The sequence below is a fragment of the Leptonotus elevatus genome, chromosome 2, assembly GCF_054856555.1.
Source record: "Leptonotus elevatus isolate MCC_2025b chromosome 2, RoL_Lele_1.0, whole genome shotgun sequence".
NCBI lineage: Eukaryota > Metazoa > Chordata > Actinopteri > Syngnathiformes > Syngnathidae > Leptonotus > Leptonotus elevatus.
Window position 1 is genome coordinate 25,270,625 of NC_141240.1, and position 22,910 is coordinate 25,293,534.

The 22,910-nt window shown below is 40.1% G+C and overlaps 1 protein-coding gene across 1 annotated transcript; it reads left to right on the forward strand.

Moving 5' to 3' along the window:
- Window positions 1–10,041: 10,041 nt before the first annotated feature.
- Window positions 10,042–22,786, forward strand: tmco4 (transmembrane and coiled-coil domains 4). Its single transcript, XM_086066855.1, has 14 exons — window positions 10,042–10,302; window positions 10,791–10,941; window positions 11,053–11,227; window positions 12,092–12,119; window positions 12,886–13,015; window positions 13,150–13,247; window positions 13,789–13,932; window positions 14,076–14,195; window positions 17,334–17,498; window positions 17,959–18,095; window positions 18,450–18,534; window positions 19,229–19,346; window positions 19,473–19,590; window positions 20,948–22,786. Exons 1-14 carry the CDS (start codon window positions 10,260–10,262, stop codon window positions 21,419–21,421), a joined length of 1,986 nt encoding a protein of 661 aa, XP_085922981.1. The 5' UTR covers window positions 10,042–10,259; the 3' UTR covers window positions 21,422–22,786.
- The last annotated feature ends 124 nt before the right edge of the window (window positions 22,787–22,910 follow it).

Below are 22,910 nucleotides of genomic sequence, written 5' to 3' on the forward strand. Positions count from 1 at the left end.
GGATGTGGATACAGAGACCGCACTAATCCAATATTTATGCAACTAAAAACTTTTAATGATTTGATGGAGTTTAACCGCCTTAAAATAATGTATAAAGCCACACCCATCGCCATGAGCGGGCCATAGGGGTCCGTGCCCGCCCACCAAAATGATCCCCCCCCCCCCCATTTGAGGCATGGATCTCTAAAATGGTTCTCCTTTTTTATTCTATTTTTCATTCATTCTATTTCGCACTCTTATGTCAGAGTGTCAGTAAACGCAACACAGGTCTCGTGGTGTGGTGGAGGAGGTACATTACGTTTGTGTGACGTATAGTGGTGTGGTTTTGTTTGATTGATGGTCTTATCTGCAACAGTCCTCACAGCCTTACTGAAAATAAGGTTAGGTAGGCCTACACTGACTTATACGCGACGAATATGTCAATGTTGGCGTGCAGGAGTCATGTACATTTTGTACAAGTGAAGCTGCAGGTTTCCGAGATTGCTGGCACGCAAGAGGCAAGTGAGGAGGGACATACTACAAACTACATTCGCGTCGGCAACTAAAGAGCCACTTGAAAAAAGAAACCACGGAAGCCACATATCGTTTGGGCATCTAAAATGAGGTTGGATTTTGCTTTCCTTTTTAATTCTGCTGCAGACACTGTTCAAAGCAATATGTCAGCACGTCCGCCATATTGGATGTGGCAATCATATTCGCTATTAAATTGGCAAATAATTAGTAAGATTGAGTTAGAATGGGATAATGTAATTAAAAGGTCATGGTTCCTTATTAACCCAATGAGATGTGGCTTGATGATACATCTCCAAGGAGAAACATCTTTACAAATAGATTCACTTTGCCACATTTATATGGCTGTGACGTCAACATACGACGGCGTTGCCAGCTACTGTATGTGTATATACTGTAAAGGCTGTCTTTGATAATACTGTTAACGGGCGCCATTCAATGGATGGATGCACAGCAGTGCTATGTGAATTTATCCAAATATATGGGGCAAGTTAATACTGTCTGTATGGTATTCATAATAATTGGGCCCACCCATGCATTTCATGTGCCCCTCTTAAGCCTGGGCTCTGGCGGCGGGTCTGTATAAAGCCCATCATGAAATCTTACCAATTAACATGCAAATCAAATAAAAAAAAAAGGGAAAGTGTGTACAAATGAAGAGTAACAGATATTTTCCAAAACCTAAATCCAGAACAAAACAAAAATAACAATTTATTTCAACTCAAGGTGTCAGTTTGTGGAACAACCTGGATTATAAAACTAAATCATCTCAGTCCATTTGTATTTTTAAAAAATGCATTGGCTAAAAGCTCAATTATTGGAAATTTATATATATATATAGCAAAAGGTCATGCTGTTGAATCATTTTGTTTAAAAGTTACCTTGAAATCATCTTGACTGCTTAAAGTAATTTATTATGTGTTGATTAGTTTTATTATAATGTGTGTGTGTGTGGGGGGGGGGGGGGGGGGTGTGTGCGTGCGTGTGTGTGTGTGTGTGTGTGTGTGTGTGTGTGTGTGTGTGTGTGTGTGTGTGTGTGTGTGTGTGTGTGTGTGTGTGTGTGTGTGTGTGTGTGTGTTGATCAGGGGAAGATATACGTTTCACTTCTTTCTGTCCCCTTTCATTAATTTTTTTAAGAAAGAATTACTATTTTCATTATTTATTATTGCTTACTATTTATGTGCAGTTTGAGCATCTGCATTATACACGTTGTATTCTGGCTTGGCTACTACTTGAAGAAATACGATATGTACGTAAGCGCAACAGCGCCGGTATATTCCTCTGTTATTGTTTTTGTTGTGATGTACTCAAGCACGCCTATACTGAAAACACGTGTGTGTGCTGTTTTCCTAGCTAGGTGACCATTTTCAGCACTTTTCGACAGAAACAATAACCGTGTCCACTTCCACCCTAAGACCTAATTTCAAATGTTTGCTTTGTTGTCACCAATTGGCACAAAATAAACCATTTTTCTCTCAATTATTTTGGAAAAAGAAAATGCCTGTTCTATTATTTTGGCATCTTAAAGGTCTTTAGTTTTGTCCGTTTGTGTTTGTAAACAACCCATTCAAAACTGACTCCTCCCATGACTCAACCCCCACTTTTCCCATCAACATTGCGCCTGCCTTCAGCGACACGCCCCCCGCTCTGTGATTGGCTGGAGGGGTAAACGTAGACTTTCCGCCCACAGACGTCCCTCTCATGGCAAAACACAACAAAATGGCAAAATACAGGCTTGAGTGGTGGTGGATGATGACAAAATCACCACCACACATTAACAGAAGCCCAGAGGAGGATGACATGTGTATACATCCAGTGTTTAAAAAGTGTTTATTTACCTTTAAGCTCTGAGACTCATTTGGGGTAAAAGTGTTTCAGCCATGGAAGAAGATTAGGGAACTTCTGGCACACACAGAAGGCAGCACAAATACTCAGTGTGTGTTTGTGTGTTGTGTGACAGAAGCCAAGTGGAAACAAAAGCAGTAGGAGGCCCGGTGGGATAAATGGACTGGGGAGGATGCTGGAATTCAAGTGGGATTGAACAAAGGTCTGGATTCCACACTGACACTTTGGATTCAAATACATCTTTTGTTCCAGTAAAGACACTGACTGAACACACCCTTTCTGACACACACACTCACCTTGTAACGTAACACTACACTACCATTACAGTAGATCAAGGATTGGGAAGTTTCCCAGGTTGAATCCAGTGCTGTTTGACCTACGTCGAACTGCATCTCCCCTGTTAACCCTGGCAAGTGTGATAATCAAATCTGTTGCCAGATTGATTTATGTGATGTTACTACAATTACACTGAGATTAGTCAAATGAAATATCATGTTGCTTGCTATAGCACGCAGACATGCAGCATTAATTCGTTTACGACCCTCTTCTGCCGAACTGAACATGTTCTCACGTGTGCATTTACAGTACACGGTCAATGACTGTTATTACCACACATGGGAATCCTCGTCCGGTGTTTTGGCAGTAAATCTGCTTGATATACACAGAATATTCTCCCTTGGAAAAGTATTCGCATGTCCTCTTTTTTCGCACATGTGCGCACAATCTCGTCGTGTATTAAATCACATAGCATACATTACGCACAGCTGACTGGCTTGTGTGAAGCGCGTGCACATGCAAATGGCAGTCTGCATTTGGACTGTATTGCACATCAATCCACAGACTTTTCCAGCTGTTTCCAACCGCACGGTCTTGTGTCAGCACGTCCAAGCGTCTCAATCTGTATGTGGGATTTTGCAGTTTGCGTCCATTTTCGCATACCTTCTTTACTCTAAGTGGACGCATTTTGGGGGGGAAAAAATGGCACCAGTCCTTTTCTGTACACTTTAGCTCAGTTTCAGGCCGGGCAGAATCCCCAATGGGAGGTGCAGGAAAAAGAAGTAAAAAATGACAGCAACGGAAAACTTCATGACATTTTGTTCATCTCATTGAGGGTGTGATATAATGGAATTTTAGCAGCACATCCTTTGGGGGAGGGAGGGGGCTGAAACATGCAATGAGCCACCACTTAACTCATAACTTGGAACTGTTTAAACAGCCTACTCGTAATTCTTTATGAAACGTCTTTCTCCATACTGTTTTGGAAACATACAGAATGGTTGCCACCGTCATCTTTGAGTGAATTCCACATGGTCTAGTGTTACCAGTATTTTCTTCCTTTCTGCCAGTCTTTAGTGTTTGAGGTTTGGTATCACGTGAGCAATTGTGTGTGAATGTAGTCTATCCATCAGCAAATGAGGCCAAACATCAAAAAAGGTGATAAAGATATATCCCATGGATCTGTGGAGGAATGATGACCATCCTGAAAGGTGAAGCCCCATCGGAAGGGTGTGGTTCATCATTGTCTCTATTTGGCCTAATGTAAGTAAACTGTCCAAAATGAAAATGAAAATAAAAATAAATGTACAAAATATGTGCCTTGGCAAACTAAAGGAGGGGAAACACTGTAGAATAAATTCAATAGATCATGAAAAACAACCCAAAAATAGAAACAAGGAATTTGGCGGCACTGTATTTCCCCTCACTGGGATTTGAAGAGGACCAGAAATGCAGATGAGTGGCTTGTACCTTCCTGAGAAGCACTGATAGGATACTACCTCCCGAACTGCGTCAGTGGTACTTTCCTGCCCTCGTTAAACAGCATCCTGTGTATGTTCACAGTGAATATTTTATTTCCTGTTGAGCTCCATTCTGTTCAGGCATGTCACCTTCAGCCTTATGGACATTGTTTAGTCTTCAATAAATGCATCCCAGAGGAAATCCCAATTTAGATGCCAGGAAGACGTTACTCAGATTGATATTGTTTACTTTTTTATGAATGGGTCCATCCATTACGTACTTAAATGGGGATGCCACTAGTTAATATTATGGGCAGCAGGAGCTCCTTCCGTAAAATTGGGGATCGGTGGAATAAGTCTTAAGATCACACATCATCACAGTTTTACAACCATCCTGTTAACAGCCGTGTAATATGTTGGTATAAAATATGAAAAAGCTGCCTGTTTCACTTAGACACGACCTTTCAACCTCAAATGATCAACTCTTGACCTGCAAGAACCCAAGACTTTGAAATGCTTAATCTTGGACTCGCCCAAACAAATATGACAAGTTAGGTTAAACACAAGCCACTAAGAAGCTGGGTTGCGTTTTCCCATGAGTGCTTATTCAAGTTTCCACATGCTTGCTAACTTCCTTGGAGTAAACCTCAGTATTACTGGTTCTATTTGGCCATAGTTGGCACATCTGTTTTGTAATAAACAACAGCAAAGAGGCCAACACCCACGATGTTCCACTGTAAAATGTCACAGCCTCTGGTTCTGCCAAGTTGGGTGAGTGCAGGTTCTCTTTGTGGCAGTCTTGGCTCCCCCTGAGATGTCAGCTCAGACAATGGGGTCCTTTGTCCAGAAGATCATGTACGGATAAATGTGTGCATATTATTGGTTTAGCAAGAACACAAACTGAAGGGATGAACCATAAAATGAAGCACAGGTGAGTGCAGTTTCAGGGGAGAGGCACATTCAGTGTTTGACTACATATACTGTAGGTAATGACTTTCATGAGATGAAAGGTTACATGTACACCACGGATCCTAACTCCAGCTGCATGGGAGAAACTTGACCACTAATGAGCCTAAAGTCTCATGGAAACACTTCACTTGTTGTTTCGAAAACTCTCAGCAGAGTAACTGATCCATCCGTAGGCTGAATCCTGTGCTGCTGACTATAGTCGAACAATATAAAAGGAAATCAAATTCCATTCAAGCCCCCAAGCGCTCCCTTGTACTCAATGGCACAAAGGACCTTCTGCCACAAGAACAAGCAAGCCACAAAATAATGAAGTCCCGTTTATACAGAAACCACATATGAAAGGTCAGCAGCGGTGACTCATCTACTTCTGAGTGCTGCTTGTGGGAAGCGCCACAAACGGGGATTTAACAGGCAAATCTCACACTCATCACAGTCTGGTTCTGTGCTGAATGTCACACAAGGGCTCAAATTGACCCTCTTTTCTTCACTGGCTCTTTTTGCCAAGCAAGCGCGACACATGGGTTATGGCTAGGCTTTTTAGTTAGCTAGCTAGCCTAGATGGCACAAACGCACGTTGTTATTAGACGCACATTAGTAGTTATGAGTTAGTCCAACACAAAACGGACTGATCTGATTTCCTAAAGAAATTGAATAATAATGAAAAATGTAAGCCACATTACATTAAAAACAAATCTCAAACGGTACCGTTAACCAATCCGAGGTCAATGGCAGGTGAAGGTCGGCGTGCAACGGAATGCAATTACAGTACAGTATAGGTTTCTTTGAAATGGGTTGTTTACACTACATGCCACTATTTTTAAACAATTGATCAAAACTGTCTGGTGGGAAGGACAAACAGCTGGTCGTGTCTCTGTGTGACATCTCCAACGAGGTGCCTGGCGGGAATATCAGGCTGTTTACGCGGCTGTCATTTTGACAACATTTTGATATTGCGTATGTCCTTTTAAGCTTCTTCTAAAAATTCACGTTAATCATCTGACTATTATTTACCTGTTGATTCTACTTTTTGTTGTTCGACGCAGATTTTTATTATTGTATTTATATTGTTTTATTACTTTTTTTTATCATTGGTTTTGTGTGTGAGCTGCAACATGTTTCTATAGAAAAAATATTATTATAATTATTAGCTGACATTTTTCAAAACTAATAGTTCCTGAGGCTTTGTAGCAATCCAGGCCACAGAAGATAGCAGCTGGATTGTGCATTCATTCTGCCTATATTGTGATTCATCCCGCCCTTACTGCTGCTTCATATCCTGCACACTCCCTACACTGCAACCCCAGCTGCTTTCCACCCTTGGTGACACTCCATACAAAACCTTCACATGCACGCACCCCCGCACAAGCCCTCACATGTACATAACAAGCACACTTGTGGAATAAATGCTCTCATCGACCGACACGTGCACACAAAAGATAGCTGAAGTCATTTTTGTGGTATGTGAGTCTGATTAAAAGAAGAAGGGACATTTCGTAATTACATGCCCATTTATAAAGGAATTTGTCTGGGCAGGTTGAGTCAAAAGCATAGCTTGTAACCAATTAAAGGTATCAGACAAGCCACGCCTTTTCTCGACACTAAACTAAAAGAAAAAGGAGAACGGACACAAAAGGCAGCAAAAACCACAATCTCCCCACCTGGTCAAATCTTGATTGTTGACCGACATACCAGAGAATGAGAACCTACGGGTGAGGCTGAAACTCAAACTCATACCCGAGTACCTCACCAGGTGTGACGAACATCCTGACGTCCTTTAAACTGACAGAAAGATGACAAGCTTTCCATTGAGCTTGTTAACACCGTCCCCTTGTCATCCGCTCAACGTCCGCCAATCAAGTTTTCCTGGCCTTACACTTCTAGACATGTTGTTGTCTTCTCTGTCACTTGCTTCCCAACTTCCTGCTTTTACTTTATGTACTCACACATAGACATACACCCTCCGGGAGTGCCCTCAAAGGTCAAACAGTCCACTCAGTGTTGGTTTCAACGACTGTCGATTGACAATGTGACAGATAGGAGAAAAGGCGCTTGTCATTGTCTGCCAGTGATATAGGAAAAGGTGGGTATTTGTTTGAACCTGTCTGATTTGAGCCAAGCCTGTCTACCCGTCTGTTAACCAATGAGTAATCCATTGTGAGGCTGAGCACACACAAGCAGAGATTATGCTGGGGAGGAAGAAGGAGGTTTTGGTTGAAGTGCGGATCGATGGCTGACGGCTGACAGAGGAAGCTCATGTCAAAGCATCTGTCTTGTTGCAAGAATGTTTGTAATGCTTCTGTTCTTGAAGACAAAATCCATGCTAATGTCACCTGTGATTATTTTTTAAATATATATAATTACAGGGGATGCTACAAGAAGTCATGCTCAATTTATTGTTTTTCATTTGATTGTTTTATACATCCATCCATTTTCAACACCAGTTGGTCCTGTCAAAGTCTAGTCTGTTTTTATACAAATATTTATTGTAATTGACATTTTGAGGCACAAATAGCGTACAATGAGCTATCATGCTTAAGAATACTGTACATCATTACGCCGCGCGGCACATGAAGTTACCACACTATGCTGTTTTCAATTCATTATTTTATGTTTATGGCCTAGAAGTGTTATTCAGAGAAAATTTTGTGATTAGTGAGTTGCAACAAATTTGGGTTGCAGACTTACAATACATTGCTGCCAGAAGACTTGAATTCACTCGTAAACTGAGAAACCCCATTATAACGAGTTGTTTACCTGTGACCCATTTATTTTTCACCAAGTGGTACATTTGAGCTAACTGGTTTGTCATAAATCCTGATCAGTCTTGAGTTTACACCACTGGGTGATAGCTGCAGTATGTAAATAGTGTTTATTATTTATTTGTACATTTCAGCAGTGAAAGAAAGTGCAACTCACTGTCAAATTTAACAAAGAAAATAAATGAGTGCTGAAAAGTGAGATGATGCAGGTAGGGTATTTTGTGACCCATTACAATAGAAAGCCCCCAAAATGTGTAACATACTAAATTTTGTAAAAAATGTGTTAGACTGGTCATTTTTGTGAGATTATTGATTACTTTCAAAAATGTGTGTAGCTGTTGGACAAGATAGCAATCCATTTAATCTACGTACAGTTTGGATCAGTAATCTTGGTCTGGTTTGTTTTCACCACATAGTGTGTAGGTGGTAGACAACTATATTACAAGTGAACCGCAATATAAATGTGACATCATGACAGTGAGACAATGTGTAAGCAAGTAATCAGAAAACATCAGTTTGTTCTGCTATGTCAAGGACTTTGTGTCTCTGACACGCCAATCTGAAAGAAAATGAGAGGAGCAGGCAGCTGTGATTGGCAGCGATTCCCTTCCAGCGAATCAAATCAGCTGCGTTCACTCCCAAAGCGGGTATATACACCTGTTTTTGAGTGCACCAAGCTGCGGAAACTGTGAAAACACCAACACATTGTCCTGCTCACCGCTGCACAGATTTAGAGTGAACCTCGCGCTACTTCTGGATATGAAAATTTTAAAATAGACTATACAGATTGGATGGATGAATTGAGATCAGCAACCACCAAAGCTGTTTTAAAATTAATACAGAGCTGAATTCAAGAATTATGCCTTAATCTCCACCAGGAGTAGTAGTTTGTTCATGTATGGTATTCAAATATATTTTTTCAATTCAAATTTATACTGTATATGGTTTTTGAAATTAATCATCTCTATCAAACTATCACAGCATGCTCAACACTAAACATTTCATGTCTTCCATATTCTCCCACACAAGTTTTGGCAAGATATAAAGGTCAAGTCTGAAGACTTGTGGCTCCAGTTTGTCACTTGCGTCTGTTTATTATCACTGGTTAGTTGAAAGAGTAGTACTAAGTACTGTATAATGCTTAAATCATCACAAGACAAAGAAACCAAAACATGAAGCTGCTGCATATCATTTGCAGTCTCGGATGAGGAGGTCTGCAACTGCTCAAATTATATGTAGCCTATTACAGATCGGTCAGTTGAAGCATAAACAGGATGCCTTTTGTAGATACACAAACTGCACAAGTCCTTCTGGAAATTATTCTGTAACAAGGTAAGGGTATTATTTTGTACTCTCATTGCAAAGTTTCTCTCATGACATTTATTGCCTGCCTCCTTCACTTTTGTGCTTTTATAGTTTTAGCACTTTACACCAGGTTCAGATTGTATCCCATTACTGTCGAATGGATGGGAGCATGGCCAAGTGTAGACAGTGCTGTACTGCACTACTGTATACTGTGCTACACTACAGACTGAATTTGGACTAGTTTGCTCGCCTCACGTCAATTTGTAGGTTGGAACTGCCCTCTGTTGGACAATAGTGATACTTCATAGACCGACAGTCAAAATATAGGGTAATCATGCAGCAACATTGAAACTCTATATTTCTACACTGTACAGTATTCTTTATTAGAGTCTGACAGGACCAGAAAAAAAAAGAAAAGAAAGAAAAAAGTCTTAGCAGTCAGGGGTACCGAGCATGTTGCAGGGGGTACATGGAAACATTTATTTCTAGGATAAATAATATCCCCAGTCATTTCATAAGCATGTAAGTGTAGGCTGTTTGAGAGCTACAACTTTTTATTTTATTATTATTAAAAAAAACACACACAATTATGCCTGAGATTAAATGTTCACATTTATTTACGTGACAAAATGAAATTACTTTCAGTTGTGTTACGTTATACTTTTGGGGAATCGTCATCACGTATGAGTGAGGAGGTACTTATAGTCATATAAGACAAAAAATACCGTTGGGGGTCAACACGGATTATTTCCGTAAATTATTATGAAGTAGTCCGTTTTTTACGCCTTTTTTTATTATGAAGTAGTCCGTGAGAACCACGAAACCGCTTCCTCTTTGAAGGCTCCGCCCATTTTCAGGCAACGTCACTAAAAAACTTGCCAACTCGAGATGTCTTTAATGTTAACGTAACTTTGATAATTCAGCTTTTGTACTTATTTTTGTATCAGTAAAAAATAACAATGACTAAAAAACACAGTTTTACTTTAAATAAATCCTTTGAAATAACACATTCTGTGGCGCTTTGTATAAGCCTTAACGTATGTGGGCGTATGTACTTGTGACAAATCCGAGCTTGGTCGGAAGGCATGAAGGCAACTAAAGTTCAACCCTGTTAAGTTGTGACATCTCTCAACCAATGGAGGCAAAACACAGCAGTGCGGACACTAGTTTTACTCCTGGTATGTCAAATAATTTGTTCATTCCCACATTACGACAGTACAGTAGAGTAAGTAATGAAGCTGTTGACGTTATGAAAACTTGTGAATCACTAGCATTTCCAAGTCACTGGGACTGCGCGCGCATCTGTTTTTGATGTTTGCTAACTCGAGGGTTACTAGTTCGACTTGTTTTTGACAACAAGCCGTCTTTCTAACTTTTTATTTCTAGTTGCTGCTTACATTGTTTTATTAAAGGAGCGCTTACTGAGCTCACAGGTTTACGATTCAGGTCAGCTCATTAGAGAAATAGCAACCTAGGTCACTGAAGCAGCTATTTCAGTCAAAAAGTACCACTGGTATTTTCATTAGATATCATCTCTGTCGTTTCTGTAATCCAACCAACACTATTTCTACGTAAAGTATTCGTTTTTAAACGAAGTACCTGAATTTCACTTCTGGTGTGGTTAATAATTAAGTACACTACAGAGCCGTACTGTTTATCTCCTCAGATCCAGGGGGGGCAGAAGCAACACAAGATGCCTCCTGTGACCAAAGCCCTGAAGGAATTATCAGTAGACAGATGAGTGAACAGGGCCGATTTGCCTATGCTGCACTGTGTGGTGTCGCACTGGGGCAGTTGTTTGCTGGGAATGAAAACAGGTAAAATAACAAAATTGGACAGTGACAAGTTACGTAAAAAAAAAAAAGAAGACATATTGAAAAGGTGTTACAACTAACTATACATCCTTTTTTTTCCGGCCCTGATGCTAGTATGTTCAGGGAACAGTTCCTGCAGGGCTTGGTGCACTGGCTGGACCTGGATGAATCTGTGATGCCGGTCATGGGGGCCTTCCTGTCTGGCCTGGGATTTGAGGGCTCAGACACCTTTCTGTCCATCCTGCAAGCTGAATCGCTGATGGCTGCAGGTGCCATCCACATCCTACAGGTATCACTGTAATAGCAAATGAGACAAATGTAAACAATCATGTTATATTTATGAAACATTAAGCTAATTTGACACATATTTTACTGGATTTAATACAAGTTCACATAAGATGAACATTTTGCTCAGCTCAGCCATAGCTGTATGTTGCTATTTCATTCATCAATGTCCACTTTGCAGCAGCCCCCCATTTTATTGCTTCCTCCAGTCTCTTGTCAAATTAAAAGCAAAAATCACATTGCCCCCCTTTCTGTAGCCACATGACAATAATTTCAAGATGTAAATACAGAAGACAGACCTTCATTCTCCTCTGTTTGTTTCCTCCTACACTATTAAAAACACACACACACACACATACTTGAACTTATATAATTGTGAGGACATCCATAGACATAATGCATTTGCTAGCCCCTTTCCCTAACCCCATCCGTCAAAAATGATTGCCTACCCCTATTCCTTACCCTAACCTCAACTATAATCCCATTCGGACCTAAACTCTAAAACCAAGTCTTGACCCTCAAAAAGAGGTCTAAAATTGTGGGGCCCAGCAAAATGGCCCCACGTGGACGGGTGGGCCCCACAACTATGAAATCCCGAAATGTTGGCCCCACTGTGTAACAAAAACAAAAACCACAAGACAACCCCCCCCCCCCCCCCCCCACACACACACATTATTAGCAGGGCAATCCAAATCAGCTCTCCTGTAGGTGGCTGTAATGTCATTCACATATGCCAAAAGAAATGGAGAAGAAGACATGTCAGTCTTCTGTGAATCTGATTTTTTTTTTAACTACATAATACTAAATGTACTGTCACAACATGTTCTGTTTTTGTTAGTCTTTAAACATACTTATTTCTTAATTGCAGGACTTGGTGTCTTTCTCTGTTAAAGACGGTAAGAAACCTCACTGACAAGTATATTCCCATGAACATTTTGTCTACATTATAATGCACTGTAATACTGTAGAGGGAAATTTCTTCTTCTTTTTTTTTTTGGTTTCACTTTCACATCAGATTCTCTTAAAATTGGAATTTATGGCATTAATATTATCACATATTTTAACACTCATCATCGTGGGGAAAAAATGATTTTAAGCAAAATACAGTGTTTTGGATGCTGGATTCACTATTTTGTGTTTGTGTTTCAAGAGCTGTTGCTAGTATCACATAGGAATAGGAGTGTTGGAAAATATTCCAATTCTAGCATGATACAGTGGAACCTGTAACGTAAAAAAAAAAGAAAGTATTTTCAGGGATGGGCATCGATGTGTTTTTTGATTTAGAAAAAAATGCAATAGGAATTAATCAAAAATAAATAATGTGCCACATGGTCCGAATGTCTCTGACATAAAACATTTATTAACTGTACAGGTTGTTTTGTTCATGTTGAGAATTCATAATAATCATATTAACATAACAATAAGTTAACCACTGTAATGTTACAAAATAAAACCCAAAACGCAATCCTTCTTAATGGCAAATGATAAAGGCTTACCAAACTGAGCTACAGTGACCCGTCTGATTTTCATTTCATTTTATTTTGACTTTAGACAAGTACGGACATATTTTTACGGAACATTCAGCTTTTGTATGTTTGTTTGTTCCTGTAATAAACTGCCTGTTGCACTGACACCAAAATGAGTTCTACCTCATGCTCTCAGGTCACTATGATGCCAGAGCGAGGGTGCTCATCCGGCACGTCGGCTGTCTGCTCCGAGTTTCACCGCAAGAGCTAGAAGAGTTTGAGGAGACACTTGGAGAAAGGCTGACAGAAGGAGGAGAGGAAAGCGAGTAAGATGCTATATGAGTGGCTTACTTGTTTTCAAAAGTCTCCCTGCGCTTCACATAAAGAATCTGACGGATTTAGCATTTATACAAAAATACTGTATAACTTGCACAGTTGATTCCAATCATTTGTTTACTAGGGAGGAGTCATCCCGGCGACGGAAGAGAGAAAGAGGTCGAAAAATAAGACGCTACCTCCTTATTGGACTTGCAACAGTTGGTGGTGGAACTTTGATTGGTGATTACCCATCCGTTTTCCATGCTGTTTATTATGTGGCCGTAGCAGAACTATAGCCAACATATGCCGAGAGGTGGAGAAATCACCTATCAATCTCTGCACACATGTGGACAGACAACATTATACTTACATTCATAACTTTAATCTTAGATTAACCCTACATATTATTTTACTTCAATAAGTGGCCTCCACTGAAGTACACACCATTTCTCAATCTCACTTTATTCTCCATTTCATCCACCCCTAATAGACACCTTCTTTTGGTCCACTCTGAAAAGATATGTAATTAAAATTGCACCAGCAACAGTTAACTGCTGAGCCATGAAACAGCAGCATTTATCAGATTTAAAATGTTTTGCTTACCGGCTGCCACTGACATGTTGTAGATGAGTGAATTGCCACTTGGGGAAGCAGCTGTGTTTTTGCATACATTGAAGATGCTTATGAACTGTTCCTAAGCACTGCTGATTAATGAGGTGTAATGTTTTGGAATGCAAATGATTTTTGCATTTAATAATTATCCCCCATCCTTGTTTGTCAGGTGTGACTGGTGGGCTGGCAGCCCCCTTAGTGGCAGCAGGGGCCGGTGCCGTGATTGGGGCTGGAGGGGCTGCCGCTCTGGGCTCAGCCACTGGCATCGCAATCATAGCCTCCCTTTTTGGAGCAGCCGGCGCTGGACTTACCGGTGGGTGTAAAGATGAGTAAATGTCTCTATGATGCTCCAAATCGTTATGTTTTATTTTCTAGCCCTTCATTAGTTTCACCAACTAAATAGGTTTTGTTGACTTTGAGGTGTATTTGCTGTTTTTACATAATGTTTCTCAACAGGGTACAAGATGAATAAGTGTGTTGGTGCAATAGAGGAGTTTGAATTTCTGCCGCTAAGCTCTGGAAAGCATCTTCACCTTACCATAGCAGTGACAGGGTGGCTGTGCACTGGTAAATACAGTAAGTGTTGATCATCGTATTATTTGTATTTAGACATTTCATTTTTCTAATTAGGTCACACCAAAATTAGGTATACCTGAACTCTCCAAACTATAGAATAGTTTGCCTTAAAAATGTAATGGGCACTTTTGAGGTGGTAAGATACTGTAAATGACAGAGAATGGATTTTCAAAGTGGAACAATGAGGCCCTTTTTTAATGCTTAGTTTTGAGGTTTGTGTAGCGTAGTCAGTGCTAATGTAGTTTTGCAAGCATATCGTCATGTTGAATGAATATCAAACATTTGGCTAAGTATTCAGATTGGAAGGTATCTCAAAAGTAAGGCTGGACAATTTTGAAAAAAATATATTTTCTTTTTTTTTGCTCAACATTGCGATTTAACTCTTTGACTGCCAGACGTTTTCAGAAAAGGGATGCCGTCAGTGCCAGCCGATTTAAGCATTTTGACTGATTTTCAAGGTCCACAGAAAATGTTCTGTTTGGACTATGGAAACACACGTACTACCAAATGAAAGATTGGACTTTCATCTTTCATCAGAAAAAAAGAGTTTGTTTCTACCTTATTCCGTTCTTTAGTAATCAACAATAGAAAATGGTTAGTTTGACCCAATTTCGCCTGTGTTGGACCAAAATACGGAGAAATCAAGCTTTTAGTGAAACGATATTATTTCATGCATTCTAGTGAATTTGACACTTCTTTTTGTCCATGAATGATGCCACAAACACCTAAATAGTGCTTTACTTCTATAAAACACTACCACCAAGAATGAAAAAGTGTTTTTTGATAGCAAAATACGTTTATTTACATTCAACAGTGTAACAATTTGACAACAATTTGGCAAACTATTTACAAATGTGTGCAACTGTGGTGCTATTTACAAATATGTGGATGTTTCAACGACAGTTTTTCTTTTTGTAACACTCTCCTGCGTGCAAAGAGACGTAACAGCATTTGCACAACAGATTGCCTCTTCGCGTGTGCCACTTTCTTGCAGGCCGTTTTTTTCCGGGGAATAGCAAGTATATACTGCAGTGTGTCATCAAGTCTAATATCAGGATCATGCTACGGTTTCGTTACGTCTCGCTTCCCCGTGTCCTTCAGTTGCTATACCGGGTGGTAGGAGATGTTCTGATCCATTTTATCCACTCCATTCATGGTGGCATCGTAGTCCAGAAACAGTGTCTTCTCCGTGATCAGACTGTACCCGCTCCTCCGATGAATATGCATTGGACTCGGGGTACTCTTCATTGTCCGATCGAATGTCCGCTTGTGCAGCTCCGCGTTTTCCGGCGTTAGCAGCGCTAGCCGGTGAGGCTTTATGACGAGAGAATAACGGCCGCGTATAGCTTCCAACTCCGGCGTCAACCTCGGGAGTGACCATCATCATCATCATCAATGTGCATTGGTCGATGCTTTTCGACTACTCTCCATCGTCCGATCGAATGTCCGTTTGTGCAGAAGTACCCGGCCGGCTATTGTGCGCATTTTCCGGCCTTAGCAGCGCTAGCCGCGCTAGCCGCGCTAGGCCGGTGAGGCTTACTACGTGATCGTAAACACGTCCAGGCTTCCAACTTTGGCGTCAAACTCGGAGTCGTCATCATCATCATCAATCTGCATTGGTCGATGCCAACTCTCCATCGCCCGATCGAATGTCCGCTTGTGCAGAAGTACCCGGCCGGCTATTGTGCGCGTTTTCCGGCCTTAGCAGCGCTAGCCGCGCTAAGCCGGTGAGGCTTACTACGTGATAGTAACAGGCCAAAGCTTCCAACTTTGGCGTAGAGCTCGGAGTCATCATCATCGTTGACATCAATGCGCTTTTTAGTATTGATTGATGCTTTCCGTCTTTGAAAAAAATGCTCAAGCTGAGCTGCTTGTAACCGGTTGCTTGGTCAAGCCATTGTGGCTTGGATCAGCCATTGTCTCCTCAACACTCTAGCTCCGCCTCACGTCTTCTACTGACGCCCACGGTGGGCGGCCCATCCAACCTTGTGCAAAGAGAGTCATCGCTGCCCTCTAGGGGCCAAAACGAGTCTTTGACTAATCATATCTGCCTGATACTTTCAGCACAGCTGCCCAAGGCTTTCCTGCACCCGTTTTTGAAAAAAAAAAAAAAAAACATAGGGGACGTCTTTTAACGTCCTCGGCGCCCTTCCCTAGGTTTATGCTAAACGTTTTATAACGTTTATGGCAGTCAAAGAGTTAATATACGATTATTTTTTTTAAGGTTTATTTCCCATGTACTTTTTAACAAACACATGCAATAAATTCATCACATTTATCACGACCCTAGTGAGGATAGAGAATGGATGGCTGGATGGATTATACATAAATGTTTTGGGCTTATAGGTTAGGTTAATGCTAAACTAAAAGCAAATGAAGCATGAATTAATATGTAAAACAATTTGTCAATATGCTTCAAATAGAGTTGTTAACTTACTAAACTCTTGGACTTGGAATCTTTTAAGTCTTCACTTTGACAACTTGACAAAATTCCACCAAACCAGTGGGGCATAAATTCAGTAAGAAATAGCAATAATTAAAGCAATAATGCAAAACTATCTGTGTCATCAACTTTGCATGTTTATTGAAACAAAAACCAAAAATGTACAGAAAAATGCTTGTAGATGTGGTTGAATGTCGTGGATGAATGAGAATATCCACAAGAATGTAATGTGAACATGTAGGCTATAGACCTCTTCAGCATTTAACTTAATGTAGACAAAATAAATACATAAAATCTGCATTTATATATATATTTAAAAAAAAGACTACCGACAGGACCAAATGAAACTGTTTTGTTGGGGGGGGGGTCAAAATTGCAGCCTCGAGGATTTGAAAATTGCATTCTTCTACATTGTGATATCGATTTAAATTTGATTCATTGTTCAGCTCTATTCAAAAGTGTAATTTGCTAAAGTTGAGTCACTTGACTATCACTTAATCTTGTGAATATGAACACATTCATGTTGGTAAAATAAATGCATAACAAAACATACATTCATGTATCAGCTCAACTGTCTTGACGCACCAACGCACTCTTAGTAGTAGTACATACTTGACACGCAATGGCTAAGTATCACTCTATTTGAAATTGCCTCCCAGTCGACTTTACATAAGAGGCTAACTGCTCTTATCCAGGCTCGTTCCAGGCCCCTTGGTGCAGCCTGGGAGATTGCGGGGAGCAATACTGCTTGGTGTGGGAGTCGCGATTCCTCAGGGACCTGGGTTCAGCCATGACCTCTCTTTTAGAAGGGCTGGTCAGCATGATGGCTCAGGAGGCCCTCAAGTACACCGTCCTCTCAGGTAGGAGAAGAAGACTGAGAAGATCATAGGGAGTAAACATGCAGAATTAGATACCTGCTTGTTCCTGGGAGGTGAGTCCCCTCACCAATAGACTAATCTCTGACATTTACTATGAACAATGTCAATCCATCTATCTATGCCAGCAACGTACAGTGAACAAGTAAATGAATGTGCGTACACTAAAATGGCAGCAGGTACAATTGAATTCACCTATGACTTCAGTATAAATTATATACGTTTTTTGACATTTATATTTGGTGATGTGCAATGGGATTCTTGTAATTTAAAACGTGCCTTGGCTTAATAAAAGATGGGAAATATTGCTTTCGATTTTCACTAAACTGAAATCTCGCCCAATATACTGAAGTCTCACATGACTGGCTTGAATACATAATGTACATATTGAGACATGGATTGCAAAACCAATGCTACTCAACTCTTACTTTGTGTCGTTGTCCAGGTATCATAACAGCACTCACGTGGCCCGCCTCTTTGCTGGCTGCCGCCAGTGTCATCGACAATCCCTGGTGTGTTTGTCTGAACCGCTCGGCTGAGGTGGGGAAGCACCTTGCTCAGGTTTTGAGAAGCAGACAGCAGGTAAGAAGGCGTCTTTTTGCAGCTATTAGAAGCCATTAGACAGACAACAACATTTAAGAGTAAAGAAATGAGACTAGTTTTCTAAAATAATTAAAAGAATAAAAAATATGGTTTAAAATGTTTAGAAGCAGGTACACAAAAAACAAAGCAAAGTTTTTAATCTAGATTTAAAAGCATTTACACTCGAGGCTGTTAATTCCATTTGTGTGCAGCATAACAGCTAAATTCAGCTTCACCATATTTACTTTGAAGTCAAGACTAAGAAAAGTTTCACTGTTTGATTGAATTGCAGGGAGATTTTCTTTCTATCGATAATTATGTTTCAACAACTCAGGTTGTCTTCTGCATTAAAAGGGGAAGCGTCCAGTCAGTCTGATAGGCTTCAGTTTGGGTGCCAGAGTTATCTACTTCTGTCTTCAGGAGCTCGCTAAGGATCAAGGTATGAACATCAAGCTTCTTCTCAAATCTCACTTCTCTTCTACTGTGTGGTACTTTTTCAGCTCGAGTTGCACATTTCCATATACAAAAAAAGTACAATGCAATGCTCTTTCTAACATATACTAGTTTAGTTTTGCTTGACTGTTTTTTTTAATTGTTGCATTGATTTCACTGAACATTGTGGTAATTATCATTAGTAACTTCCAAGGAACTATATCCCATTACAGTAACTGTATTACACTCTGCGTCTAACAGTTTTCTGTATTTTTAGTACATACGCCAATTCCAATAAATTTGGGACGTTGCTTAAAATGTAAATAAAAACAGAATTAAATGATTTGCAAATCCTTAACAATCTATATTCAATTTAACTGAAAGACAAGATATTTAATGTTGAAAGTGATCTATAAACGTTTTGTTTTTTTTGCAAATATTGGCTCACTTTGAAGTTGATGCTTGCAACATGTTTCAAAAAAATTAGACATGGGCATATTTATATCTGTGTTAGCACCTTTCCAGTTTTAACAATACTCAGTAAGCATTTGGGAACAACATCCCAACTTCACTGGAATTAGGGTTTGTAGTAGTAATAGTATTTATTAACCGGTATATATTATGCAAAGTATAATGAATAACTGGCTCGGATTAATTGCATTGCATTCAATGGAATGTTGTGTTTTGTTTCGGTTTTCCAGGTAGTGAAGGTGTTGTGGAGGACGTGGTCCTGCTGGGGGCTCCTGTAGATGGCTCGGAGAAGGCCTGGAAGAGAATGACCAGGGTGGTGGCTGGAAAAATAGTCAATGGCTACTGCAGGTAAACTATGTTTACATATTAGAGGAAATGTTTTGTTGACTATTTAACAGCTGCTGTCCTGTTGGCGGGATTGGTGATTTAATCATAGCCCACTTACAATGTCTTTCTTCCATGTCCACCTTTCAGAGGGGATTGGCTGCTGGGGTTCTTGTACCGAAGCTCAGCTGCTCAGCTCTGTGTTGCTGGGCTACAACCAATCAGCATCCAGGATCGCCGTGTTATCAATGTAGACCTCTCTTCTGTGGTGAGTCATTTATTTATTTATTCATTTTTTTTAATAGAGTCACTGAAGTGTTAGTAGATTTTCGAGTGCTTACAACTAATTAGTGCATGGTAGGAGTTGCCCATTCAACTGTAAAATATCACCTCTGGAAGTCTGTCAATTAAGACACTCTTGGTGGACATAACTTAAAACATAATCAAATTCATTCAATAGTATATGAATTTTAACTGGCGTGGAGTGTAGCATTAAAGTAAGATATTTCAAAAATATCAATTGGCAGAAAAGTCCGCTCTCACAAGATTGGGTGATATTTTGATTTTTTCGTAAGTGTATATGTTAACTTCCATATTCCCAAATGGACTGAAAGGTTATTGTTGTTTTAGAGGCTAAAGCCAAAGCTTTAATTGTGATACTGTACCAGAATGTTCTGATTGACGCACTTCTTGTTACCATGGTTGACGAATGAAAGTCTGAGACAAACTTGCCAGTTGAACATGCGGTCCATTTATTTTTTTCCATGTTCCTCTTTATGGTCATTAAACTTCCATTACTTGAGCACACACGGCAGCAACAACCTGTTTGTGTTGACTGCTACTACTTATTATACTTTGCTATTTTTAATCATTCAGATTTGGCAGGGTTGTTGACAACAGTCTGTGTGGTGTGTCAAATTTAAAATACATTTATTTTCATTTTACAGGGACTTAAATCTCAAACATTATTTTAGATATATGAATTATATAAAACCCAGAAACTGAAACATGGGTCAATACAACAATCTTCTTGAAAAATGGTGGAACCAGTTTGTCTGAATTTTTTTTAAATGATCCTCAGTGTTAACACCACAATGACACAGCACACTAATACAAACATAAACTGAGCTAAACATAAAAAAGGAAAACAAAAGCAGTCTGAAGATACATTAGCCACAACGTAGAACAATTAGTATTTTTTTTTTAGATATAGGGCAACTCAAGTATTTATTTTCTTTGCAGGAATATGTTTTTTATGCCCTCACTAGTCTAAACACGGTATTCTGATTAATATGGCTTTAGTGGAATGCGTGACGAGGGCACATTTACCGGTACGTCAATTTCAGACAGCAGAGGGCGGAATAATGTCAGTGGCAGCCACCTGAGATGGATGAAAACAGGTTGATGAATCTGCTTAATTCTTATTCCGCCAATACAATAATGTGTTTAGGCTAATGGGGACACATATTATTGCAAAGAAGATTTTTGACTCAAGTTGCCCTTTTAAGGAATTGAAAACATTTACATGGAAAAAATGTTTTTACATAGTCATAAAAAGTCTTGTTCATGAGGAAAAAATATAAATATGAAATAATGACATTTAAACACATTTCTATGTTCCCCAGGTGAAAGGTCACTTAGACTACATGCGTCAAATGGACACCATTTTGGCAGCTGTGGGAGTTCCCACCAAAGAGGTCCCAGGATCCTCCTTCATGCTTCGTCAACCTGTAACCAAGGCTACGGGCACAGTTGACACCCCGGACCAAACCCAAATCAAGCAGCAGTTGCGGGAACCCCAAAATCCCGTCCAGGAGGCTGGGACTTGTTTCGCAGGCATCCGTGAGGACTCAACAAGGACAACAGAGATGGCCGATGGCTGGGACGTCCCCGATATCTCAGACCTGTTGGACACCCTCAGTAGTGACGATAATGAGTCAAAAAGTCCACCCAGAGACAGGAACAATGCACCTCTCTGTCAGGAAAGTGCCACTAATCATAGACCTGTTTTTAATGAGAGTGAAGAGCAGGCCGAGGTGGATGATGAACATGTTTCATGGAGTTGGGATGATACATTCTGGACTGCCGAACAGTCATAAACCAGCTGCTTAATTCAAGATTGTTATCAACTATTTGTTTGAGTCATCGAGGAATGTCGGAATTTGAAACTTCTCGTGACAAGTCAGAAAGATTCTGTACAAAAATGAGGTGGTTTGATCCCAGCTCAGATCCCGGGGCACTGGTTTTGCAGTGAAACATGTAGCCAATGGAGTTGTTGCATCTCTCGTTCTGGTCACAGGCCGGACTAAAAGAGAGATATTGGGGGCATCACTGACTGTGGTGGCTCTTTGAGAAGTGACATGATCTTGGCGGAGGGCTCAAAAACCCACGCAAGCACAGAGAGAACATGCAAACTCCACACAGTTGAGATTTGACACTGCAAATCTTTTTGTTGTAAAGGCGCCATCGTGCCTTAAGAGTCGTTGCAGACGGAGCGACGTGGCCAAACGTGACTGAACTGTCACGCAAGCCATACCATATTGTGTTTTATAATAAAATTTAACTGTATACTGTAATTTCAGACCAGATGTACATGTTGCTAAAAGCATAGCATGGGGAGGCTCTGTGGCCGAAATGCACGGGTGCAGTCAGTCAGCTTCTCAAAATATCCACACTCTTTATTCCTGTCCATTTCCTCTCTTTATGGCAATCTGCATCTTCCTTGGCAATCACGCCATGATTTTGTGGTTTCGTTTAAAAAACAACAACAACATAACAGTAGCCTACATCAGACAGTACAATGGAGCCTCAAAACTCTATACAGGGTTGCGGGGCTGCAGCACTTCCGTAGATGTGCAGTGTTCGGTGAGTGTGCTAGTGTGAGATGACTAATTTTTTCTCCATGTTCCACCTCATTTGCATTCAGCCGCGCCATTCAGTTAGCGGTAGGCCTTCGATAACGTACTGTGAAAATAATATGACCTCGCCTAACCCTAAAATACTTTTTGTAAATATGTTTTTTTTGTGTGCATTTTCTGACTAATTTCTCATGAAAACATACCCGAAATTGCAAGAGCCAGCACTTAGGAAGCTTCAAGTGAATATGAAGGGTTTTAATAACCACTAAAAATGTGGACAAATGAAGTAATGGCAACACAATTTACATTTCCTTTAGTAATTTTAAATAATGAAAGAATTTATGTTTTAGACTAAAAGCTTCTTCTTTTTTTAACTACATTTAAAAGCTATATTTCTTGTATTGTATTTTTTGTATTATATTTTGAGAACATTACTAAATAGAACAGCTAATCCAATTGTGCTTTTATCCACTTTTGGCGACTTTGGCGAATCTGTAAGTGTCTAAGCCAGAGCTTCGGCTAACAGCAGTTTCCATGTTTGTGTGCTTTTGAGTGTATTTATGTGTTTTACTCTTTTCCTGGCGGTCAATAAACTGCTGACAAGTGCATTGGTGACAGTTGCTGTCCTTTTCACGTGCGAAGGCATTACACTAAAAGCGTACTGGGAAAAAAACGTGCACAGGTAACAGAAAAAGGCTCAAACTCTTGAGAGGTAACAAAAGGTCGCTTT

Coding starts and splice junctions, on each gene's coding strand:
- tmco4 (XM_086066855.1), top strand. CDS start 10,260: ATGGAGGCAAAACACAGCAGTGCGGACACTAGTTTTACTCCTG. Junction 13,248..13,788: donor TGGTGGTGGAACTTTGATTG/GTGATTACCCAT, acceptor CTTGTTTGTCAG/GTGTGACTGGTGGGCTGGCA. Junction 14,196..17,333: donor GCTGTGCACTGGTAAATACA/GTAAGTGTTGAT, acceptor GCTCTTATCCAG/GCTCGTTCCAGGCCCCTTGG.